Source organism: Mchenga conophoros, linkage group LG2 (genome assembly GCF_057382185.1).
Source record: "Mchenga conophoros isolate Kocher_MC1m ecotype Shallow Benthic linkage group LG2, M_conophoros_male_GT1.1, whole genome shotgun sequence".
In the NCBI taxonomy this organism is placed as follows: Eukaryota; Metazoa; Chordata; class Actinopteri; order Cichliformes; family Cichlidae; genus Mchenga; species Mchenga conophoros.
This window is the reverse complement of record NC_140527.1, coordinates 16,891,867-16,918,914: the sequence shown is the minus strand read 5'-3', so window position 1 is coordinate 16,918,914 and position 27,048 is coordinate 16,891,867. Positions and strand designations below refer to the sequence as shown.

At 40.3% G+C, this 27,048-nt stretch overlaps 1 protein-coding gene and 1 non-coding gene across 2 annotated transcripts; both read left to right on the top strand.

Annotated features, from left to right (window-relative positions):
* Positions 1-1,173: 1,173 nt before the first annotated feature.
* On the top strand, positions 1,174-26,829 carry hspa9 (heat shock protein family A (Hsp70) member 9). Its single transcript, XM_085287046.1, has 16 exons — positions 1,174-1,484; positions 2,232-2,290; positions 2,569-2,656; positions 3,201-3,382; positions 3,827-3,951; positions 4,034-4,107; positions 14,875-14,981; positions 15,130-15,292; positions 19,887-19,979; positions 20,408-20,617; positions 23,738-23,965; positions 24,043-24,265; positions 24,610-24,704; positions 25,085-25,177; positions 25,274-25,414; positions 25,746-26,829. Exons 1-16 carry the CDS (start codon positions 1,404-1,406, stop codon positions 25,815-25,817), a joined length of 2,034 nt encoding a protein of 677 aa, XP_085143172.1. The 5' UTR covers positions 1,174-1,403; the 3' UTR covers positions 25,818-26,829.
* Positions 20,131-20,334, top strand: LOC146581809 (small nucleolar RNA SNORA74). Its single transcript, XR_014888942.1, has one exon. It is a non-coding gene; the product is annotated as a small nucleolar RNA SNORA74 (small nucleolar RNA).
* Positions 26,830-27,048: the final 219 nt, after the last annotated feature.

The following is a 27,048-nucleotide window of genomic DNA, read 5'->3' as shown; positions in this document are numbered from 1 at the left end:
GTAGTGCCTAAGCATGGATGAGGCGTTGTTGTTATATCCCAGCTCCCTGGCACATAGCAAACACTTCACCTTGTACAAAAGTAACGACAGCTTAACATAAATTGTATTGCACCATCAGTATTATGAAAATACATCTTCTGTAGAAATTTACATACCTTGTTGGGAGGAAAAAAAACAACGTTCCCACACAGGGGAGGACATCCTCCTCTTCTTAGGTGGCTCCATTCTCTCCTGACTTTCTCTCCTCACTCTCATAAACCTCCAAACTCTCTCCAAATTGTCTCCAAAGTCTCACTAACCGCAACTCTCCATCAAACACCCACATTTTGAATGAAGTCTGAGGGGTTTATATCGCTGTCATAGCTCGCGGCAAAGTTCGAACCACTTCATGAACCAGTCACGTGGTACAGCCGGGCAGCGAGGCTTCGGACGTCATCATTTTCAGCTCCTCCCATAAATAAAGCAAGCCTCGATACGCGCATCGCGGAAACGCCCCCTCCATTACTCGACACAAGCTTTGAAGGCTCCACAAAGAGTCCTGTCTGACCTCATCTGTTAACCTGTCTGTCACAAGATGGGGATCAGAGCCGATCACTGATGTAACCTCGCCCCGGCCTTGAGCCTGTTACTCCTACCACACAGCTCAGTACCACTCTAGCTGTTCTCGTCCCACCTAACACCAAACTCACATACTTCTCTGCCACTCCTGATTTCCTCACACAGTGCGACACTTATTACCCTATCACATTGTTGGCAAATGTGTGTATGGATACATATCTAAATGCTGCTCGTGTCATATCGGCGAATAAACTAACAGAGCAGTGAGAATAGCTAAATTACAGCTGATAAATTCTTCCAGCATCCGTGATGTAACACACGTGAAACTCTTCAATACCCCACGTTACATCATGACCTTCACAGGCTCACTAAATGCGTCTGCCCTACCCGTGCCAAAACCGCGAACATCCAAAAACCACCGGTATATATTTGATCTTTATATCAGACAGCTTTATTCTTTAATTAATGTCAGTTTTTCCAATTGATTTGCATATTCGATTTTAAACTGTTGTTTTAGGCATTTTACTATCGATGAAAAAAAAAACAGGCAGTCATTGTAGAGCCCATTTTTGGGGTCCTTGAGCGGTGCATGGTGCAACATGTGTTGGATAATTCGAGAAGAAGCTTCGCAGGTCTTTTGCCGTTGCAGTCCAGAGGCGAGCAGTCTTGTCGCAGCTGAGCTCTATGCGGTTTTCTGAGGAGACGCTGCGTTAAAGTCTGAAGAGGCTCGGAAAGCTGAAATATTTTAGCATTCCTTCGCTGCCGAACTATCTGAAGAGTGTGCTTTTACTTAAAAGCTGTAGTTTAAAATCGAAGTTAGCAAGCCTGTTAGCTGAGTTGTGAAAATGTTGAGCGTCGCCCGAAGCGTTTCAAGGACTCTTCCCACGAGGAGTAATATCAGAAGCGTTTCGTCCTTGATTAAAAAGGTAAATGTCAAACAGTTAAGTAGATGCATTACGATGTGGCCATTAGCTTCCTAGCTTTAGATGCTAACAGCGTAAGCTTGAGGACAGCATATTTAGTCGTGGTTAGATCATTACTGTGTCACTAACAATGAGCACAGTCCAGCAGACACTGTAATAAATGTGTGTCACGAGAAGAGATGTGCAATAACAACATAGTATTGAGCCGCCGCTCTAGCATTCGATGTGCTGGTGTGTTTCATATCTGTGGGGCTAAGCTAACGCGTGCTAGCTCACTTCATTTGATACCGGACCTACCTGGCAGCTGTTTTTCAAAGTGCGGTATTAGAGAAGCAAGTACTACTTGCTTCGTCATCTACTGAAATATTTTACTTTGGTGTGTGAGTTTTAATGTTCGTTTTGAGCTAGTTCCAAGGCTGTAGCAGAGCTGTGGGTCTGTGATCTTCGGTGAGGCGTCCCCTCCTCCAGCACGCTGCTCCACAGTTTAAGTAACACATTTAGAGCTCGATCTTCTACAGGCTTCGCTTAGCTGGATCCCACTATTAAGACTGGTTTCTTGTCACATGTGCTTGTTTGTGACTCCGATAATGTTATCTATGCTTTGGTTCTTCCAATTTTCATCCTGTTTTATTTTTTTTAAATATACTTGGATCTTTCCTTTTGAGGTTCAAAATGTCGAATTTTGTGAGTTCATCGCAAATATTTTGTCTGAGTTAACAGCTGTGTAACTGCGTTGTTCTGTATTATCAGGCATGCTGGACCAGCTTCCAACCAGATGCTCTTAGAGCCCTCTCCAGGAGAGACTATGCGTGAGTATCAACATTAAAGTGCCTGCGTTATATGAACGTGCACTAACAGCATGACGTTGGTGCTGGTTTAGCAATTTTTGTTTGTCGTTTAGAGGTAAAACTATACATTCACTTCCTAATGGCTGTGATTCATATTCACAATTTAAAATACTTTTTTGTCACCGAACAGAATGCCATATTCTGTATTGGTATTTCTAAATAGAAGTCTGAGAAATTTGGATCTTTTGGTGTAAACATGAGGTCTGCTGAGTTTGTCACTATCATTGTATGTGCTGCAGGTCTGAAGCTGTCAAAGGTGCAGTCATTGGGATTGACCTGGGAACCACAAACTCATGTGTTGCAGTCATGGAGGGCAAACAGGCCAAGGTGATGCTTTAGATGATTCACATGTTTGTTTGTTTGTTTAATCCCCTATCTTTAATCTAGCAGTATCTATGGAAATGGAACCCATCCTGAGTGCTGATACTAGAGAACTTCTAAGCGGGTAAACTAAATGTTGTGTTAATTAACTTAATGGAAGTTTGTTACTGTATGTGTAAGTAAACCAGAACAGGAAAAATCAGACTGGCCAAATAGATGGGATCGTAGACACTGATGCAGCATTACTCAAAAGCCTCACTGCCCCAGGATATGATTAATAACAAAAGTTAAACATCACATCAGTGCATCCCTGGTAAAGAAATGGGTAACTTTGTGTAAACCGAATCCAAAGTTTTGTTTTTTTTTTCTCTGTAGTTTTTCTACCGTTTTGAGAAAAAAACTGAAAAATGTTAACACTCATTAATTGAGGTTTTTGGTTCTTGGTCTTTTTTTTTTCTCTTCTACCTCCAACTTTAAAAATTGGGGTTGATTGATGAATCTGATGAAACAATGATTCCTCCAATCTAAATGTTTTCTTATTTATGTTCAGGTGCTGGAGAACGCAGAGGGAGCGAGGACAACTCCTTCAGTCATTGCTTTCACAGCAGATGGTGAGCGTCTGGTGGGCATGCCTGCTAAACGCCAGGCTGTTACCAACCCTCAGAACACATTGTATGCTACCAAAAGACTGATTGGACGGCGCTTTGAAGACCCAGAGGTCCAGAAAGATCTGTGAGTTCATTTCTGGCCTTTAAAAAGATTCCAGGGTGGCTGTAGCTCAGGAGGTAGAGCAGGTCACCTACTGATCGGAAGGTTGGAGATTTGATCCCAGGCTCCTCCAGTCTGCATGCAAAGTATCCTTGGGCAAGATACTAACACCAAGTTGCTCTCCGATGCATCCATCGGAGTATGAATGTGTGTGAGTGTAGTTAGGAAGCACTCAGTATAGAGGTAGTGCTTGTGAGAATGGGTGTGACTGGGTGAATGTGGCGTGTTGTATAGAGCGCTTTGAGTACTCCGGGAGAGTAGAAAAGCGCTATATAAGAATCGGTCCATTTACCATTCTCAGTTATTGCATTTAAATCTCAAATCCGAGGTTTATTTTTTTAAATGTTGGATATAATGAAAGAAATAAACTTAGCTGGGTAAAAAAAACTACCTTTTTTCCATCAACAGGAAGAATGTTCCCTACAAAATTGTGCGTGCATCAAATGGTGATGCTTGGGTTGAGGCTCATGGCAAAATGTACTCCCCTAGCCAGGCAGGAGCCTTTGTTCTTATGAAGATGAAAGAGACTGCAGGTATAGTTGTGCAGACAGTCAAAAGATAATTTAAATGTTTTGCACATGTGAGCATTAGTTTTGCTTCATATTCATGTTGTAGAGAGCTACCTGGGAAGCACGGTGAAGAATGCTGTGGTCACTGTTCCAGCCTACTTCAATGACTCTCAGAGACAGGTATGCACACACAGGCTTTCTATTGAAGGAAACGTTGCTAAACGTTTTCGCACGAGCACCAAGATATGAATGTTTAAAAGCAGATGTCAGGCCTCCACCAGGGTCTTTTAAGAAAAGCTCAGCTTTTGAGAAGTGAATTATTGTTTTCCTGCTGTGACACTGAGAAGATTCAGAGGTTACTAACTGTAGCAGACTGTATCATGTTTCCACTAGAGTGGAGCAACTTGCAATACATTCAACTGCTTTAAAGACATTTTACTTAAATCTATTTAAACCTCCAAAAACATGTTTAACTGATGCATACATAAAGTATAGTTTTAAATTCAGTTAGAATGTGATTTATAAATTGTATTGTCCCTATGATACTGATATTTTATCCCCTCCACAGATTTGTATTATGCACTATGCCTTCATTGTTTAACTGATGCTATTTTTGGAACATAAAAATGATTCAGACATCCAGACAGGAGAGCACCGAATCACTGTTAACCCAATTCACACAGGATAGAATAATTTGGCCAAGTTCATGTTCAAATCGCCAACCTGATTTATAATCAATATATATATTTTAAGGTATAGTGTAATTAAGTGTGCCTATGCCAAGAGGCACACTTATTACTATTCATTGGATTTATTGTGTGGATGCCTTAATCCACACTATTGAGTTCCTGTTTCTCTTTATTCTTTATTATTCCGGGTGTTTCCGTACACTTTTCGCCGTGGATCTACTTCCACAATTTTTGTGCTATTTTCACCGTTCAAACTCTAAACTGTTCTGCTCTTTCTGCTAATGCCGGCTATGACTTTTGGTGTTTATTACTATTATACTTTTTAAAATATTACACTTTTTTCCTTTAATTTGTCCCATTGAAATGAATGGGAAACTTCTGCAATTCTGCTAAAATTTGCTTGTTTTTGAAACTTAACTACTTCCTCATATTTTCACGTAGAACAACCATTCAAACTTTAAAATGTTCTCAAATTATTGGGCTATTGAGGTATGATTCAGCTTTTTCAAATCTTTTACTGTTTTACTTTTATGCCTCTTAAAGTTTTGAGTTGCAAAATTGTAATTTTTCACAAAATACATGCGTTGTTATGGTTGCTATGCTCTTGGCTTCCAGTGTGCCACTGAAGCTTTTGCAGTCTTCTCTTCATGTCCGAACAACTGTTTGCTACTTGCTCAATTTTCACTCAACTTCCACAAATTATACATCAAAACGTAGGTATTTTTGCTGGCTTTCAGAAAATGTCGCTATCATTGTGGGATTTATAGAATTTTGGCAAATCTCCTCAGACCAACACAAGGTCAGAAAACTCTCCATATAAACTCAATGGAGAGTTTGTTCAAAATCACCGCTGGATTTCTCTAATGAGAGGCATTTTCAAATTGTCATATCTCCTTAACGAAGCGAAGTTAAGACATAAGGCTTGTCCCGATATATCTTCAGACACTCCTGATGCTCACAATTCAAGAATTTTTTTTCCTCACCTATTACCGTTCTGAGATGAGTTAGACTTGTTTGAGGGTAGGAAATTCGTCCCTTGCTCAGATTTCATCAGATTTCAAATTCTGGAAATGAGGCACTTTTTTTCTCTCATCATATCTTTCTGATGGATTTCCACAGAGCCCTGAAAAATTCCATGACTGTTCACCAAAGGCTGCTGTTTCTTACGGTGAAAGAATGATTTTGATGCTCCATATAGATTTAGAGTTACCAAAGGTTGTTTGAGAGCAAGTCAAGGCAGTTTTTGCATCGCCTCTACTCGGTTACAGTGTATTACAAGTCATATATCTTTAATAATTTATATTTTATCTCTGAATTATGAAGACCTGAAGATTCCCCCCTCTCTTCTGAACAAAACGATGTCTGAATGACCGTTCTAGCCTCTACGGTTAGGAAATTATGGCCATTTGTTCGAGGGGAATCCTGAATGTCAGAAATACACTGAAGAAAACTCACACCTCTCTCTGTGTCTGTAAGGGCTGACTACAGCAGGTGCAGCTAATTTAACTGACCTACATATACCAAGCCCAGACTCTCAACAGCTCCTGTTCCTTTTACTCTCTGTGTATGTGTGTCTGTGTATCAATATTTCTCCTATGTTTAAGTATTACTCCTCAATCATAGTATTTCTGCTAAAGCAAAGTACTTCTACTACATCTTAGTACTTCTGCTAAATCATAGTACTTCTGCTAAATCATAGTATTTCTGCTAAATCATAGTATTTTTGCAAAATCATGGTTTTGGGGCCAAATCATAATATTTCTGTTATTTTATAATATATGTGCTGAATATATTATATGTGCCAAATCATAGTATTTATCCCAAATTATAGTATTTATGCCAAATTACAGTATTTCTGCTAAAAAGAAGAAATGGTCCTTTTTAGCAGGAATTTCTGCCAAAAGATGGTATTGATGTTAAAACATAGTATTTCTGCTAAATCAGAGTATTCCTGCCAAATCATAGTATTTGTACTAAATGATAGTACTTGTGCCAAATCATATCATGTTGCACATCATAGTATTGGAACCAAAACATAGTATTTGTCCCAAAGCATCGTATTTGTATGGAGTAATAGTATTTCAATCAAAAGTAGTTGTGTTAAAACGCAGTATTATTGCCAAATCATAGTATTTCTGCTAAATCATAGCATTTGTGCCAAATCATGGTATTTGTGCAAAAACATAGTATGTCTGCAAAACCATAGTATATCTCTTATGTTATAGTATTACTACTAAGGCATAGTATTTCTGCCAAATCATAGTATTTGTACTAAATCATAGTACTTGTGCCAAATCATAGTATTTGTTGCACATCATAGTATTGGAACCAAAACATAGTATTTATCCCAAAGCATCGTATTTGTATGGAGTAATAGTATTTCAATCAAAAGTAGTTGTGTTAAAACGCAGTATTATTGCCAAATCATAGTATTTGTACCCAATCCTAGTATTTTTGCCATGTCGTATTTGTGCCGAATCATGGTATTTTTGCCAAATCGTGGTATTTGTGCCCAATTAATAATTCTGTTATGTTATAGTATTACTACTAAGTCGTAGAATATCTGTTATGTTATAATGCATCTGCGGAATATAGTATGTGTGCCAAATCATAGTATTTATACCAAATCACAGTATTGCTGCTAAAACATAGTATTTCTGCCATATTGTGGTATTTGTGCAAGAATATTGAACTGTTATGTTATAGTACTAATGTTACTACTAAGTCATAGTATTTCTGCGTTGTTATAGTATTTGTGCTAAAACGTAGTATCTCTGCCAAGTCATAGAATTACTGCAATTTCATAGTTTTTTCTAGGAAATCTGTTATGTTATAGTATTACTACTCAGTCATAGTATTTCTGCCAAATCATAGTATTTGTGTGAATTTGTATACTGTAATATCACTGTATTATGTAGTGGCTAAGTAGGGGCTGTTAACTAAGTGCATCAGTGTAAATAGGTCATCACTTGTGTTGGAGTGCCCTCTCGTGGCGCCTTTTGGGTAGTGCCTTAGTAAACGTGAACCCTGTAAAAAGTGGCACCAGACTGATTTGTAGTGGAGGAATTTGTTGCCAGTTTTCTTAATCTTTAATCTGTATGCATATTGTAATGCATACCCTGTTCTTAATCATAGAAACCACACCATATCACCTCTCCACATCCTCCTACTTGTATGCCATACCTCCCTGTACCATCCATCTGACCGCAATAAACTCCACCTGTGGCAATCTAATCCCTGGATGTCAGCCTCTCCTTCTGACCGAGGATAGTTACTATTGCAGCACCACCCAGCATTAAACTGACGTACACCATTCTGTACAATAGTATTTGTGCTAAAAAGTAGTATTTCTGCCAAATCATAGTATTACTGCTATTTCATACTATTTAAGCGAAATTACAGTGTTTCTGCAAAAACATTGCATTTCTGCTAAATCATAGTATTTCTGTAATCTTATAGTACTTGTACTCAATTATAGTATTTGTGACAAAGTGTAGTATTTGTACCAAAACATAGTATTACTGGTAAATCATAGTATTTGAGCCAAATCATAGTATTTGTGCCAAAGCATAGTATTTCTTCCAAATCATAGTATAACTGCATAATAAAGGTTCTTGAGCCCCATCAGTGTTTGTGCCAAATCTTAGTATTTCTTCTAAATCCTTGTAATTCTGCTCAATGATAGAATTTCTGCTATGCTGTAGTACTTTTTTTCCTGGATTGTAGTATTTCTGCTAAGTCAAAGTATTTCATGTAAATCATAGTATTTCTACCAAGTCCCAGTGTTTCTGCTAAATCATAAATAATGTTTTACCACAAATTGTATGATTTGGGGGCGAGAGGCAGGGTACACCCTGGACAGGTCGCCAGTCTGTCGGGGATAGGCTCCAACGCCCCCAACGACCCTGAAAAGGGTAAGCGGATGGATGGATGTATGATTTGGCTCAAATACTATGATTTGGCAGAATTTTCTGTGTTCCAGCACAAATGCTATGATTTGGCAGGAGAAAAATATTATTTAGTATTTCTGCTAAAACTTAGTATTTATACTATGTTTAAACTTTAAAAAATTCTGCTATTTCTGCTGATGTGTGTTATGACTTTTGACCATTTAAATGAATGGAACACATTATCAATGTGGTCACTGATTTTGCATGCTGGGCTGAGCTGTGTTTTAGCTCAGTGAGATAAGCATCCGTTCTCAGACTGGGAGGCCTGGGTTCAAATCCAGCTTATGGCAACATTTCTTTCAGCTAACAGTTAAACTTTTTTTTTAAACTCTTTTCAACACAAATTTCATCTTTTTAACCCCTTTTCAGCACAAATCTAAACTTTTTCAGCTCTTTTTAGCAAAAACCTCTTTTCAGTAGAATTCTGCTCATTCAACTCTTTTCAGCAGCAATTCTGATAGAAATCTTTTAAGCAAAATTTTCAGTTTTTTCTGCTGTTTTCAGAAAAAAACTCTTCAGCAGAAATTCTGCTCTTTCACCTCTTTTCAGCAGAATTTTCACCTTTTTTTTTTTCTTTTTTTTTCCCATCCATCCATCCATTCGCTTCCGCTTATCCTTTTCAGGGTCGCGGGGGGCGCTGGAGCCTATCCCAGCTGTCATAGGGCGAAAGGCGGGGTACACCCTGGACAGGTCGCCAGTCTGTCGCAGGGGTAACACACAGGGACAGACAACCATTCACACTCACATTCACTCGCACATTCACACCTAGTGACAATTTGGATTAATCAATTAACCTATCCCCACAAGCTGCATGTCTTTGGACGGTGGGAGGAAGCCGGAGTACCCAGAGAGAACCCACGCAAACACGGGGAGAACATGCAAACTCCACACAGAAAGACCCCGGCCTGATGGTGGAATTGAACTCAGGACCTTCTTGCTGTGCGGCAAGAGTGCTAGCCACCGTGCTGCTTTCTTTTTTTTTTTTTTTTTTTTTTTTTTTTTTTTTTTTTTCCCAAATTCTGCTTATTCACCTCTTCTGAAAATTTTTCAGCCTTTCCACCTCTTATCAGCACAATTCTCAGCAGCTTCTGCTCATTTCAGCACAATTGTCAATCTCTCCACCTCTTCTTTGTGAGAAAGAGTTTGGCTCAGTGAGCTAAATAGCTGCCCTTAGACCAGGAGGGCCAGGTTCGAATCCTGCTCAGGGCAGCATTTTTTTTTTTTTTTCCAACTTTCAATTTTTTCAGCTTTTTTCAACAAACATCTTCAGCGTTAAGGCATCCACACAGCATTTTTGCAGGAAATGCAAATTTTTCTAGTTATTCTGGTTGCTCCTGTACGTTTTTCGCCACTTAACTACTCCCACAATTTTTGTCCGATTTTTACCATTCAAATTTTAAACTATTCAGCTATTTCTGCTAACGATTGCTATGACTTTTGGTATTTTCTGTTATTATACTTTTAAAAAAATTACACTTTTTTCCTTTAATTTGTCCCATTGAAACGAATGGGAAACTTCCACAATTCTGCTAAAACTTGCTTGTTGTTGAAACTTAACTACTTCCTCATACTTTCACCTAGAAACTCCATGCAAACTTTAAAATGTTCTCTGATTATTGGGCTATTCCTGTGTGATTCAGCTTTTTCAGATCTGTTACCGTTTTCATTTAATGCCTCTTTAAGTTTCAGTTGCAGCTTTGTGATTTTTTTTTTTTTTTTTTTTTTTCAGAAAATACACGCGTTGCTATGGTTGCTATGCAATTAACTCAGAGTGAGTGCTGGTCTGATCTGAAATTTCTCTTCATGTCTGAACAACTTCTTGCTACTCGCTCAATTTCCACTCACCCCCCACAAATTATACATCAAAATGTAGGTATTTTTGCTGGCTTTAAGACAGTGTCACTATAATTATTGTGCGAGTTACGGTTTTTTCACAATTTGCCTCGAAGTGACACAAGGTCTCAAAACTCCCCATTCAAAGTCTATGGGGAGGTTGTGAAACTCAGAGCTGAAATACTGAAACTGAAGGCATTTTCAAATCGTCATATCTACTTAACGAAGCGAAGTTAAGACATGAGGCTTGTGCCAATTCATCTTCAGACACTGCTGACACTCGCGGTCGAAGCAGTTTTTACAGTCATCTTACCATTGAGCCATAAATTACGTTTGTTTGAGGGGTGGAAATCTGTCCTCCTCTCATTTTTCAAACTCCAAAAATGAAGCCGTTTCTTCTCTCGTCATATCTCCGCGACGGAGGTACAAAGAGCTATGTAAATCGCAGTCAAAGTTCACCAAAGTCCGCTGATTCACCCAGTGTAAGAATGCTTCTATCCCACCTAGTTTTTGAGTTACACGACGTTTTGTAACTCCAAAAAACTGAGTTATTTTTCGCCTCTCACCGCGATCTAATTCTGACTGCTCATCACCCTGTTTTCCAGGCGCCCGCTCTCTTTGCCAGTGGCGCGATTGGTAAGGAAACGGCTCTTCAGACCAAAGTTCATGGGTTCAGTTCCACCTTGGCCCACATGTTTGTTTGTATGTTTGTTTGTCTGTTTGTTTTTCACTACAAATTCATATTGATAATTTATTACAATTCGGCAACGTTTTATGATTTTTGGCAGCTTTTCTAATATGGACCTCAGATTCTTGTTAACGCTCCATGGCAGAAATACATACAAGTACACAGCCTGATGAAGCAGACAGAAGCAGTACCTCTGATTGGTTCAGCATTTTCACCTCTTATCAGCACAAATCTCTGCCTCTTCTGCTGTTTTCATTAGAATTGTAAGCTTTTTCACCTTTTTTCAGTTACGTGAGAACCAGTTTGGCTCAATGAGTAGCTGAAAAATATCAGCCTCTTCTGCTGTTTTAGCAGGATTTCAGAGTTCAGCTTTTTCACTTGTTTTAAGCACAAATTTCAGTTTCTTTACCTCATTTCAGAACAAAATTCTTCCTCTTCACCTCTTTTCTGCTAATTTGAGCTTCTGCTCCACAGTGCACATTTTCCCTCTCATCATATCTTTGTTTGTGACCAGAACTCATTTGGCTCAGAGGGTTGAGCAGCTGCCGTGAGACCCGGTGGCAGAGGTTCGAATCCTGCCTGTGACAGTTGCTACACATGTTCCCTGCTTGCATGCGCTCTGCTTTCTTGACACTCCCCAGTGTATCATTACACATACAGCCATCTTCAGCAAGCACCTCTGCTTCCACACCTCTTTTCAGCAGATAATTCTGCTTTTTCAGCTTTTTTTTCAGCAGACATCTTCAGCGTTAAGGCATCCACACAGCATTTTCGCAGGAAATGCAAATTTTTTTTCTAGTTATTCTTCAAGTTGCCACTTTCTTTGCCGCTTAACTACTCCGTCAGTTTTCAGCCGATTTTCTCAGTTCAAACTCTAAACTGTTCTGCTCTTTCTGCTAATTCCTGCTATGACTTTTGGTACTTATAACTATTATACTTTTTAAAATATTACACTTTTTTCCTTTAATTTGTCCCATTGAAATGAATGGGAAACTTCCACAATTCTGCTAAAACTTGCTTGTTGTTGAAACTTAACTACTTCCTCATACTTTCACCTAGAAACTCCATTCAAACTTTAAAATGTTCTCAGATCATTGGGCTATTCCTGTGTGATTCAGCTTTTTTATTTTTTATTTTTATTTTTTTTAAATATCTTTTACCATTTTAATTAAATCCTCTTTAAGTTTTCAGTTGCAGCTTTGTGATTTTTGAGAAAATACATGCGTTGTTATGGTTGCTATGCAATTAAACTCAGAGTGAGCACTTGTCCTTTTTCAGTTTTCTCTTCATGTCTGAACAACTTCTTGCTACTCACTCAATTTTCACTCAACCTCCACAAATTATACATCAAAACGTAGGTATTTTTGCTGGCTTTCAGAAAATGTCACTATCACTGTTGTGGAAGTTACAGATTTTTATCAAATCGCCTCAGAGCAACACAATGTTTGAAATATGAATGTCTCCATAGAAAGTGAATGGGGACTTTGTTCAAAATCACCGCTGGAACTCTCTGAGAGGCATTTTCAAATCATCATATCTCTTTAACAAAGCAAAGTTAAGACATGAGGCTTGTGCCAATTCATCTTCAGACCCTGCTGACACTCACGGTCGACGCAGTTTTTACAGTCATCTTACCGTTGAGCCATAAATTAGCTTCAACAAAGGGCAGCTAGCCACCGGTGTATTTACATGCGGGAAAAAGACACATGCGAGGCGGCCGCCGATCGACCGGTGGTGGCTAACGCGGAGCTCAAACAGATGGCAGCCATGGATCAGGGAAATTGAAGGCAGGAGAAGCAGGTTAACTGAATTTCAGGTAAGAAGTTATGAACTGCACTCTATTTGGGTCGGATATAAACAGAGTTTAGGTGTAGTTTATTTTCGTTGTGTTAACTTTTTACAATCAGTTACAATAAGTCGTACTGCGTGCTAGCTGGCATGACACAGTTTCTATACAGCTGTGTGCGCGCTAAGTTACTGATGAATTGAATTGAATTTTATTTTATTCATAAGGGTTAGTTCGTAGAGTTGCAAACAGTTCCGTACAAACTGAATCGTCCCGCATTCAGAGAAAATATTACGCGTTTCGTATTGAGCTGAAAAGGAACACAGTTTGTCCCGTACTTCAGGTAGAACGGAAGAAGACACAAAGCTGGATTTATTCTGTCGTTACGCAGCCTCCCCTGTCATTTTCTCGCCTGTTGCAACTTCAATCATGAAACTGATCAATGATCGGCTTTTCTCTCTTGTTTGTTTATCGCGCTAAACAACAGCAGCACGTTTAAGCTTGATCAGCTGTTGTTAAATTCATTTGATTTTAATTTCTAGTATCAGCTGATGTTTGCTGGAGCCACAGCTGTAAAAACGGCTGGTCCAAACCAGGAGATGTCCTTACTGAATCATCAGAGCTGAACTGGTGATGGAGAAACGGGTTTACCTTTTAGGTGACATGAATGAGTTGAAGGGAAGTCATGAACTGTTTCTGACAGACAAATAACACCAATATCCTTTTTTGTGTAGCTGACAACTGGTAACTGTGCAGGGGCGGATTTAGCAAAGCTTTTGCCAGGGAGCCAGGTAGGGCATTAACAGGGAAAGGGGGACACAAAGATATACTTTTCTTTCTTACTCTCATATAAAATATTTAGCTTTTATTAAATAGTTATCTGAATCTTATAACCAAAGTTTGTATAATAATACACAAGATTGGCTGTAGATCATTGTTAATCATTCAGAACACTGTAAAAATAACAAAAAACAAAAAGTGAATGCAAAAGTGCATAAATATTTATTTTACGTGTTTGATGTGTGTGGCAGGGCGTGGTATGCAGTGCCGCTGCAGGGGAGGTGGACCCACGGGCGTAAAGTCTGTGATCTCTCGGCTGTTTTTTGGGTGTGTGTTGGGCTGTGAGATGAAAAGCTACAGCCGGCTGTGTGGGTACACCAACCATGTGTAAAAAGTGGTCCATAACGTAATGCTTCCTGTAAAATAGTCAGATGTCTATTCATATTAATGTACAGAATTCACCTGCTTACTGCTACTACTGCACATTCACTCAGTGTGTGTGTGTGTGTGTGTGTGTGTGTGTGTGTATATGTATATACACAGATATATGTGTGTGCTTCCTCTACACCCCCCCCTCAATTTTTTTGCACATGTCGAGGAGCGTGTCAGGCTACATTTCACTGTGTGTTATACTTGTATAACTTTGCATGTGACAAATAAAGAACCTTGAACTTAAACTTCAAAGCGTGTTTATGCAAACATTGTCGGGTCTGCCGTGGTACAATGGGACTTCTGCTCATGAACCTCTGTCCACAGCGTCTGCAAATCGGGGCTGTACGAAGTCACCTCATCTTTACACAAAACTGTAAGCTGTCATCTGTGAGGCGCGAGTGGTGTTTGTTTTTTACCATAGTTCATGGTGGAGAATGGCTGCTCTGCTGAGTTTTGCTCTCTGTAGCCGTATGAATGGCAAACTACACTGATTAGCAGCGGCATAGGCACACTTAAAATTTCTTCCGAAATTTTCGCTTTCTAGTTCATCATATACTTTCTTTTTATACTTTCTTTTTCTTCCAACCCCCCCCCCCCCCCCCCTTTTTTTTTTTTTTTTTAAACTGTTCAAAGTTTTTGATAAGACTAATCTACCTCAGTCTCAGAGCAGTTAAGGTGATATGTAGATGTCGGATAATTAGCTTCTGTGTCCTTGTTGCTGCTTTGGAATGCACTTGATTGAAGTAACGATTCATCTTCGATACTTGTGTCAACTTGTTTCTTTGACAGGCCACCAAAGATGCTGGGCAGATCGCTGGTCTGAGCGTCCTGCGTGTGATTAACGAGCCAACTGCTGCTGCTCTGGCCTATGGCCTGGACAAGACCCAAGATAAGATGTGTGTAGATGACAAAAAACCACCTGATGTTTACTGCTATGCTTAGGAGTATCAGTACTTGCTAAGAAAGATGATAGATGATCCTGTACATAGAAGAATACAACTACTCGCTCTGTTGTTGTGTTAACCTCTATGAATGTGTTTCCAGTATTGCTGTGTATGATCTAGGTGGAGGTACGTTTGACATCTCAATCCTGGAGATCCAGAAGGGAGTTTTTGAGGTGAAGTCCACCAATGGTGACACCTTCCTTGGAGGAGAGGACTTTGATCAGCACCTCCTCAGACACATTGTCAAGGAGTTCAAGAGAGAGGTGGGTATTCTAACAGTCTTTATTCAATTCAATTCAATTCAATTTTATTTATATAGCGCCAAATCACAACAAAAGTCGCCTCAAGGCGCTTCATAGATACAGAGAAAAACCCAACAATCATATGACCCCCTATGAGCAAGCACTTTGGCGACAGTGGGAAGGAAAAACTCCCTTTTAACAGGAAGAAACCTCCGGCAGAACCAGGCTCAGGGAGGGGCGGCCATCTGCTGCGACCGGTTGGGGTGAGAGAAGGAAGACAGGATAAAGACATGCTGTGGAAGAGAGACAGAGGTTAATAACAGATATGATTCAATGCAGAGAGGTCTATTAATACATAGTGAGTGAGAAAGGTGACTGGAAAGGAAAAACTCAATGCATCGTGGGAATCCCCCGGCAGCCTACATCTATTGCAGCATAACAAAGGGAGGATTCAGGGTCACCTGGTCCAGCCCTAACTATATGCTTTAGAAAAAAGGAAAGTTTTAAGCCTAATCTTAAAAGTAGAGATAGTGTCTGTCTCCCGAATCCAAACTGGAAGCTGGTTCCACAGAAGAGGGGCCTGAAAACTGAAGGCTCTCCCTCCCATTCTACTTTTAAATACTCTAGGAACAACAAGTAGGCCTGCAGAGCGAGAGCGGAGCGCTCTAATAGGGTGATATGGTACTACAAGGTCATTAAGATAAGATGGGGCCTGATTATTTAAGACCTTGTATGTGAGGAGCAGGATTTTGAATTCAATTCTGGATTTAACAGGAAGCCAATGAAGGGAAGCCAAAACAGGAGAAATATGCTCTCTCTTTCTAGTCCCTGTCAGGACTCTTGCTGCAGCATTTTGGATTAGCTGAAGGCTTTTCAGTGAGTTTTTTGGACATCCTGATAATAATGAATTACAGTAGTCCAGCCTGGAAGTAATAAATGCATGAACTAGTTTTTCAGCGTCACTCTGAGACAGGATATTTCTAATTTTAGAGATGTTGCGCAAATGGAAGAAAGCAGTCTTACATATTTGTTTAATATGTGCGTTGAAGGACATGTCCTGGTCAAAAATGACTCCAAGGTTCCTCACCGCGTTACTGGAGGCCAAGGTAATGCCATCCAGAGTAAGAATCTGATTAGATACCATATTTCTAAGATTTTCAGGGCCGAGTACAATAACCTCAGTTTTATCTGAATTAAGAAGCAGAAAGTTAGCGGCCATCCAGGTCTTTATGTCTTTAAGACATTCCTGCAGTTTAACTAATTGGTGTGTGTTATCTGGCTTCATGGACAGATAGAGCTGGGTGTCATCTGCATAGCAGTGAAAATGTATGCTATGTCTTCTAATGATACTGCCTAAGGGAAGCATGTATAATGTAAACAGAATTGGTCCTAGCACTGAACCCTGTGGAACTCCATAATTAACCTCAGTGTGTGAAGAGGACTCTCCATTTACATGCACGAATTGGAGTCTATTAGATAGATATGATACAAACCACTGCAGCGCAGTACTTGTAATACCTACAGCATGTTCTAATCGCTCTAATAGGATATTATGATCAACAGTATCGAACGCTGCACTGAGGTCTAGCAGGACAAGCACAGAGATGAGTCCACTGTCAGAGGCCATAAGAAGATCATTTGTAACCTTCACTAAAGCTGTTTCTGTGCTGTGCTGAGCTCTGAAACCTGACTGAAACTCTTCAAATAAACCATTCCTCTGCAGATGATCTGTTAGCTGTTTGACAACTACTCTTTCAAGGATTTTTGATATGAAAGGAAGGTTGGAGATTGGCCTATAATTAGCTAAGACTGCTGGGTCTAGAGATGGCTTTTTGAGTAAAGGTTTAACTACAGCCAGCTTGAAGGCCTGTGGTACATAGCCGATTATTAGAGATAGGTTGATCATATTTAAGATTGAAGAATTAATTAATGGCAGGACTTCTTTGAGCAGTTTTGTAGGAATGGGGTCTAAAAGACACGTTGATGGTTTGGAGGAAGTAATTATTGAAGTTAACTCAGAAAGATCAATTGGAGAAAAAGAGTCTAACTTAATATCAATGGTACTAAGAGTAGCTGTAGATAATATTACATCTGTGGGATGATTATTGGTAATTTTTTCTCTAATGATAAAAATTTTATTTGTGAAGAAGTTCATGAAGTCATTACTAGTTAACGTTAAAGGGATGGTTGGCTCAAAAGAGCTCTGACTTTTTGTCAGCCTGGCTACAGTGCTGAAGAGAAACCTAGGGTTGTTCTTATTTTCTTCAATCAGTGATGAATAGTAAGATGTTCTGGCTTTGCGGAGGGCTTTCTTATAAAGTAGCAAACTATTTCTCCAGGCTAAATGATGATCCTCTAGATTTGTGACACGCCATTTCCTCTCCAGATTACGAGTCATCTGCTTTAGGGTACGTGTTTCAGAATTATACCACGGAGTCAGGTACTTCTGATTAGAGACCTTAGTTTTCACAGGAGCTACAGTATCCAGAGTCGTACGTAGTGAGGAGGTGAAATTATTAACAAGATAATCGACCTCTGTTGGGGTAGCGTTCAGATAGCTACTCTGCTCTGTGTTGGTACAGGGCATTGAAGATGATAACAGTGGGTGGATTATATTCTTAAACTTAGTTACAGTGCTTTCAGAAAGACATCTACTTTGATAAAGTCTACTCTTCACCGCTGTGTAATCAATTATTGTAAAAGTAAATGTTATCAGGAAATGATCAGACAGGAGAGGGTTTTCAGGAAACACTGTTAAATGTTCAGTTTCTATGCCATATGTTAAAACAAGATCTAGAGTGTGATTAAAGTGGTGGGTGGGTTCTTTTACATTTTGAGAGAAACCAATTGAGTCTAATAACAGATTAAATGCCATGTTGAGGCTGTCATTTTTAGCATCTACATGGATGTTAAAATCACCCACAATAATTATTTTATCTGAGCTCAGAACTAAATTAGATATAAAGTCTGAGAAATCAGACAGAAACTCTGTGTAAGGCCCAGGTGGACGATAGATGATAACAAGTAAGACTGGTTTCTGAGTTTCACAGCTGGGGTGGACAATGTTAAGCATCAGGCTTTCAAATGAATTAAAAGTCTGTCTTGGTCTTTCATTAATTAATAGGCTGGTGTGAAAAATTGCTGCCACACCGCCCCCTCGGCCTGTGCTTCGAGATTTCTGGTAGTTAGAATGGCTCGGGGGTGTTGATTCATTTAAACTAACATAATCATCCTGCTGCAACCAGGTTTCTGTAAGGCAGAGTAAATCAATTTGTTGATCAATTATTAAGTCATGTACTAACAGAGACTTGGAGGAGAGAGACCTAATATTTAATAATCCACATTTCACTGTTTTACTCTTTGGTTCAGATGTGGATACTGTATTGTTCTTTCTTTGTGATTGTTTATGTTTAAGTTGTTTGTTGCTGGTTTTTAGTTTGTTTTTTGTCTTTTTGGAAGCTGACACAGTCTCTATGGAGATGGGTTTTTGGGGGGGTAGCAGGAGGAGAGAAGCTGCAGAGAAGCGTGTAAGACTGCAACTCTGCTTCCTGGTCCCAACTCTGGATAGTCATATTTTGGGGGGTTTAATAAATTTGTCCATATTTCTAGAAATGAGAGCTGCTCCATCCAAAGTGGGATGGATGCCGTCTCTCCTAACAAGACCAGGTTTCCTCCAGAAGGTTTGCCAATTATCTATGAAGCCCACATCGTTTCTGGGACACCACTCAGACAGCCAGCAATTTAAGGAGAACATGCGGCTAAACATGTCACTCCTGGTCTGATTGGGGAGGGGACCAGAGAAAACTACAGAGTCCGACATTGTTTTGGCAAAGTTGCACACCGATTCAATATTGATTTTAGTGACCTCCGATTGGCGTAACCGGGTGTCATTACTGCCGACGTGAATTATGATTTTACTGAATTTACGTTTACCCTTAGCCAGCAGTTTTAAATTTCCTTCAATGTCGCCTGCTCTGGCCCCTGGAAGACAATTGACTATGGTTGCCGGTGTCTCTAGCTTCACATGTCTGAGAACAGAATCGCCAATTACCAGAGTTTGACCCCCGGCGGGTGTGTCGCCGAGTGGGGAAAAACGGTTAGACACATGAACGGGTTGGTGGTGTACCTGGGGCTTCTGTTTAGGACTATGCTTCCTCCTCACCGTGACCCAGCCGCCCTGATTCCCCAGCTGCTTGGGGTCTGCCGGGGAACAGCTAGCGGGGCCTACGCTATTTTCGGCTGCACCAGCTACAGGGGCCTGGCTAGCTACGGGTGAATGAAGGGTGCGAAGCCGAGTCTCCAATTCAGTAATCCTGGCCTCCAGCGCTGCAAATATGCTACATTTGTTACAGATATCATTACTGCTAAAGGAGGCCGAGGAGTAACTAAACATCTGACACAATGAGCAAGAAAGTGCAGGAGGGACAGGTGAAGTAGCCATGGTGCTAATGAGTCGGCTACGAGCTAAGCTAAGCTAGCGAGACAGTACAGAGACAGTGAGTGAATACTTTGGCTATAAATTAGGTAGTGAGTACACAGAAAGTGTGCTTCGGAGGAAGCACGTGAAGTCTATTTGTGAAGTTTTGCGTTTTCAACCTGCGCTGTTTCTTTTCAGTCCGGTGTAGACCTGACGAAGGACAACATGGCTCTTCAGAGAGTCAGAGAGGCTGCGGAGAAGGCAAAGTGTGAGCTGTCCTCTTCACTGCAGGTACTCCTAGCTTTTATCCTCATGGGAAGCTAATGAGTTTGTGTAGTTGTATAAAAAGGTGACACTGAATGGCTGATGTATCACAGATGCTTTAGGGTGTTTTGATTTTGGTTGTACTGCTTGTCATCACATGTCTCAGTGCATGTTGTGTGCCAGCTCTCAGTCAGCTGTCCAGATAATCTGTGTCTGGCTCAGTGTTACAGTGCTGGTAGACGAAGCTCCTGTTTTTTTTGCTTCAGTGCAGCAGGTTCTGTTTTAGAATCCGCTGCTGCTGTGCTGCTACAGGACTTGGCCCAGTGAGAGTGGACTGTCCTGATTCTGACCGCAGGCCAGGCCTAGTACAGGGTCACACAAAATGAACCACAGTGCTGAGTTAAAAGCATTTTGTAACTGTTTAAATACTCAGTGATTGTCCTTCTGTTTTACAGACTGACATCAACCTCCCCTACCTGACTATGGATGCCTCCGGTCCCAAACATCTTAACATGAAGCTAACCCGTGCTCAGTTTGAAGGTATTGTTGCTGACCTTATCCGCCGCACCGTGTCTCCTTGCCAGAAGGCCATGCAGGATGCTGAAGTGTCCAAGGGAGACATCGGAGAGGTGCTGCTGGTGGGAGGCATGACACGCATGCCCAAGGTACACAAGACAGATGTTTAAAACCACCAAAGTGCATGAAATAACTCAGGGTGCACATACTTTATACTTGTGGGACTAGATGGAGTAAACGAGTAAGTTCTGCAGCTTCCATGGCAACGAATAGTTAACAGTAGGCAAAGTGGTACACACCACAAATGTGTGGTCTGGTTTGGGGACATAATGACATTTACAGTGGCTTGCAAAAGTATTCGGCCCCCTTGAACCTTTCCATATTTTGTCACATTACAGCCTCAAACATCAATCAATTTTATTAGAATTCCACATGAAAGACCAATACAAAGTGATGTACACGTGAGAAGTGGAACAAAAATCATACATGATTCCAAACATTTTTTTACAAATAAATAACTGAAAAGTGGGGTGTGCATAATTATTCAGCCCCCTGAGTCAATACTTTGTAGAACCACCTTTTGCTTCAATTACAGCTGCCAGTCTTTTAGGGTATGTTTCTACCAGCTTTACACATCTAGAGACTGAAATCCTTGCCCATTCTTCTTTGCAAAACAGCTCCAGCTCAGTCAGATTAGATGGACAGTGTTTGTGAACAGCAGTTTTTGAGATCTTGCCACAGATTCTCAATTGGATTTAGATGTGGACTTTGACAGGGCCATTCTAACACATGGATATGTTTTTTTTTTTTTTTTTTTTTTTAAAACCATTCCATTGTTGCCCTGGCTTTATGTTTAGGGTTGTTGTCCTGCTGGAAGGTGAACGTCCACCCCAGTCTCAAGTCTTTTGCAGACTCCAAGAGGTTTTCTTCCAAGATTGCCCTGTATTTGGCTCCATCCATCTTCCCATCAACTCTGACCAGCTTCCCTGTCCCTGCTGAAGAGAAGCACCCCCAGAGGATGATGCTGCCACCACCATATTTGACAGTGGGATGGTGTGTTCAGGGTGATGTGCAGTGTTAGTTTTCCGCCACACATAGCATTTTACATTTTGGACAGAAAGTTCCATTTTGGTCTCATCTGACCAGAGCAGCTTCTTCCACATGTTTGCCGTATCCCCCACATGGCTTGTCGCAAACTGCAAAGTGGACTTCTTATGGTTTTCTGTTAACAATGGCTTTCTTCTTGCCACTCTTCCATAAAGGCCAACTTTGTGCAGTGCACGACTAATAGTTGTCCTATGGACAGATTCCCCCACCTGAGCTGTAGATCTCTGCAGCTCGTCCAGAGTCACCATGGGCCTCTTGGCTGCATTTCTGATCAGCGATCTCCTTGTTCGGCCTGTGAGTTTAGGTGGACGGCCTTGTCTTGGTAGGTTTACAGTTGTGCCATACTCCTTCCATTTCTTAATGATCGCTTGAACAGTGCTCCATGGGATGTTCAAGGCTTGGGAAATCTTTTTGTAACCTAAGCCTGCTTTAAATTTCTTAATAACTTTATCCCTGACCTGTCTGGTGTGTTCTTTGGACTTCATGGTGTTGTTGCTCCCAATATTCTCTTAGACAGCCTCTGAGGCCGTCAAAGAGCAGCTGTATTTGTACTAGGGCTGCCACAAACGATTATTTTGATAGTTGACTAGTCACCGATTATTTTTGCGATTAGTCGACTAATCAGATCATGCATCCATTGGAGTAAAACGTACATCTTATTGCACCAGCATGCATCTACTCTTATGTAACTATCATTAGCTTACAGCTTTAAGTGTTTAAGGTATGTGCTAACTAAAAATAAAGACAAGGTGATAGTTTATTAAATTTTAATGAAATTTGCAGATTGTTTCGATGAAGTTTAAACTCCTTGCTATCTAAAATATAACAGGACACCGGAGTATATTCTCGAGCATTTCACACTTTTGATAATCAGTTGTCTTCTTGACATTTATTCAGCTGTGTAAAAACTAAAACTTCAATCTCAGCCAAACCGATTTACTCAGGAACAAATAAAATACTAAAAAAAAGCAAAACAATAACATTTTGAAGTTATCTAAGTGACTTATATATGTTTTACCTGAGTAGCGAAAGACGGCAGTGGGTTTGAAAACGATTTGCCGGGAGTCCGGTGTTCTCACGGGCTCTAGTGAGCCTTGCCCCCGACTAGCTATCAAGCTAGTGGGTAACAGACGTCTCCGAAAACGTCAGAACGCCTTTGAAAATATGTGGTGTCTTGATAAACTGAGCAGATATTTGAGGTTTATACAGCTACATTCTCACCTGAAAATATGTTAAACGTTTATTTTGTGACCCAGAAAGAATAATAAGAGTAATATTAAAACTAACTAGCTGCCGCCATTGTTGTAAGCTGAACTGAGCTGCGCTATGAATTCTGGGACACAGCTTCTTCTTCGGGTTTAACGGCAGCTGGCATCTATGTACATGCAGTGCTGCAATCTTTTGTTTCAGTCTGTTATTACACTCTTAAATCCTACTACTTATTCCTGCGTCTTTTGTGATCTTACAAAGCTTCGAACGACGCGTCGACTATTAAATCAGTCATCGACGATTTTGATAGTCGACGTAATCGTGACTAGTCGACTAATCGTGGCAGCCCTAATTTGTACTGACATTAGATTACACATAGGTACACTCTATTTAGTCATTAGCACTCATCAGGCAATGTCTATGGGCAACTGACTGCACTCAGACCAAAGGGGGCTGAATAATTACACACACACACACCACTTTTCAGTTATTTATTTGTAAAAAATGTTTGGAATCATGTATGATTTTTGTTCCACTTCTCAAGTGTACACCACTTTGTGTTGGTCTTTCACGTGGAATTCCAATAAAATTGATTCATGTTTGAGGCTGTAATGTGACAAAATGTGGAAAAGTTCAAGGGCGCCGAATACTTTTGCAAACCACTGTATACATTGCAAACAGGTGTATTTTTTTCGTAGTTGAGCTAACATGCAGTGCACTTTAGTTTTCGGCAGCTTGACAGTTGAATTGTTGGCTCATTACTGGCTCATTAACTTTGACGTGATCTCTATCTGCACAACCCTAGTGCACAGACAATAAGAACATAGATTTGTACAGTGCTTTTACAAAAGAGTAAAACAATGTTTTCTGCATTTTGAATATGATTTTTATAATGCTGATTTTAATGCATGCATAACTCGTAATTAACACCCCCCACCACATCCGCACTGCAGGTTCAGCAGACAGTCCAGGATCTGTTTGGCCGAGCCCCCAGCAAGTCTGTGAACCCTGATGAAGCTGTCGCTATTGGGGCAGCCATCCAGGGTGGCGTTCTGGCTGGCGATGTAACCGATGTGCTGCTTTTGGATGTGACTCCACTGTCGCTGGGTATCGAGACTCTGGGTGGTGTCTTTACCAAACTCATCAATAGGAACACCACAATTCCCACCAAGAAGAGCCAGGTATTTAAAGCAGGACTGCAGTCCCACAGTCTCAGTGAAGCCCCATGTGATCTACAGTGTCACATGTTCCCCTCCAGGTGTTCTCCACAGCAGCTGATGGACAGACTCAGGTGGAGATCAAAGTGTGCCAGGGTGAGAGAGAGATGGCGACAGACAACAAGTTGCTGGGTCAGTTTACTCTGGTAGGAATCCCTCCAGCCCCTCGTGGAGTCCCTCAGATCGAGGTCACATTCGACATCGACGCCAATGGCATCGTCCATGTGTCGGCCAAGGACAAAGGCACAGGCCGCGAGCAGCAGAGTCAGTGCACACAGTAAACCAGTCTGAAAGCTGAGAACTTTGTTTTTTTTCCCACTTCGTGTGTTAGCAAGTCAAGCTAAAAGACATTTCAAACTGCTGAAAATAATCTGCATTTTTAGATAAATGTTAACACTTAACTTGGTTGACTTTTACAGTTGTTGTTGTTAAGACAGACTAGATAGGGAGGTTAATATTTATGCATGTTGCTGTAATCACTTGGCCCTTACTCAGTCTTGTTTCAGACAACTGTTTTTTGTTTTTTTTCCCTGCATTACGACTCTGTTTGAATTGGTATCTGTAAAAGTCAAAGTGCACATATAAATATCTCATTTCCTCCTTTACAGTTGTGATCCAGTCATCAGGAGGTCTCAGTAAAGATGACATTGAGAATATGATCAAGAATGCTGAGAAGTATGCAGAGGAGGACCGGAGGAGGAAGGTAACAGTCAAACTGTAAAGACAAAAGTCGGGGGTGAAATCTCACCGTCTTGATTGATGGGCACTTTATTGTCATCATAACTCAGTGCAACACAGAAAATGTTCATCTTAAAACACAGAAATCAGTTCACATTTATTTATACAAGGCTCATTCCTAATGGGTCATCTCAAGACACTTTATGTTGAACAGACTTGAAACTAGCTGCAAACAAAGGACTCAATGCCGTTTCACCCACAGTTACATCTGTTCAGTTGGTTTACAGGCATTTCCACATTGGCTTTTTAGGCCTAGAAGTTGCACGTCTTACACACAGATGATGGTTCACCACTGTGTTGTCTGTGGTTTTAGTATCTGGTAAATACTGAGTTGTCTTGCTGCAGGACCGTGTGGAAGCTGTCAACATGGCTGAGGGCATCATCCATGACACAGAATCCAAGATGGAAGAGTTTAAAGACCAGCTCCCTGCTGATGAGGTAATGCTCTAAACTTTGTTGTAATTTACTGAGATTAAATTAATGTTTTGTGCTTGATTTTTGTCTTATTTTTCCCCCCTATTTTTGTGAAATCAGTGCACCAAGCTGAAGGAGGAGATTTCAAAGGTCAGGAATCTGTTGACCAATAAGGACTCTGAGACAGGCGAGAACATCAAGCAGGCCGCAACCAACTTGCAGCAGGCATCACTCAAACTGTTTGAAATGGCCTACAAGAAGGTAGGCCTTGAAACTGTGTATATCAGTGTGTGCTGTACTGTAAAAGTTTTGACCAGACCCTCATTTTATTACATTTTGCTTCCAAGAATCTTTTGAATCAGAAAAATGCTAACTGTAAAAGGAATAAGAATATTTTTGTACAAACAAGTTGACTACCAAAGAGCTATTTGCTGAAAACGAGGCATATCTTAGAATGTGCAATTTCCATAAAAATTAGGGAAAACTAGAGGTGAACAAACCCAAAAGAAGTAAAAGGTCACACAGATTAAAGCGGTTTTGTAAAATTCTGCTCAGTGTTTGTGAAAGTCTTTAATTCCTTTTGTTCCTGCAGATGGCAGCAGAGCGGGATAGCAGCAGCAGTTCCAGTTCTTCAGAAGGAGAGAAGAAAGAAGGCCAACAGTAGATCTTATTAGTACTTGGCTGTCATGAGATGACCATGACAGCAGAGGACTGTTGGGCTTGTGTGGTGGACTAGGCGGAAGGATGATCGCCAGAGTCATTCTTGCATAACACAACATTCTACTGTGTTTTGGCAGTAAAATAGAAAAGATAAATGTCAGTGTATGTTCCTCCATGTCCCATGATATCCTATTTCTAATTTAACTGTCTGGAACAAAAAGTTGTTTATTTTTACAAAGATGTTAATTTCCATTCTGAGGTAGTGAAACATTTTCTTGTTGAAGATATCACATTTCTTTTGTTCAGTTTCGGAAAGCGGGATGCTCGTTCATAGCACTTATTTGTACCGGTTCACTCTGAGAGGTGTGGTACAGAGGATGTACAACTGCAGAGTGCTGAATAAGAAAAGTCTCCTTTTGGTGTACTCTATTAACATCTCGGAGGCTGCCAGTCCCCCTCTCTGTTATCCTGAGTGCACTCCATTGACTTGCATTCATTTAGTCTCTTGTAAGAACTGGTTTGTGATCATGTGGTCACATTTTCTGGCATCACGCCAATTCCTTAAACAGTAAATTCAAAGTATGTCTGTGAGATGAGAATTTTAAGAATATAATAAGTATGTGAGAAACTCCCTTTTGGCTCTTAAAAATGCACTTCTTTGGTCACCTTAAACCGAGCATGGGTTGAACTCAACACAACACATGATGGGACAGCTAACTAGATGACATCATGGTTCACTTCTGACAGACAACAGGAGAAAGAAGAGTCATGCATGAGGAGTGTGGAGCAACTGTGTCATTCATTGACGGCCAGAAACTACTCTGTGTACAGTGACTTGCTGTGTTGAGCACTCTACTTTAAAAAGAAGCATGAAGTAGTGTATTGAATTGAAAGTTCTGTTTATTGTGAGAGTATGGGATGGGTGATTATATTAATGAAGTGAAAACTGAGAATCATAGTAACTTGCCTTTTTCTTTTTTTTTCTTTTTTTTTAAAATAAAAAAATATGAAATATGTGAGTGTTGTGGGGTTTTTTTTTTTTTCTTTTCTTCATGTGTTTTATTCTTTCTAGTATTTCAAAAACTTCCTGATTTTATTTTCTTGCGCATTTGTGATACTTGCTTGTTTCAGATAATGAAACTTTAATATTGGACAAAGACGGTGTGAGCAAAGAAATCAGTTTTTGAAAAAACCGTGCCATTAAGGGAGAAAAGAGAGCCAGGTAGGCTTGGTTC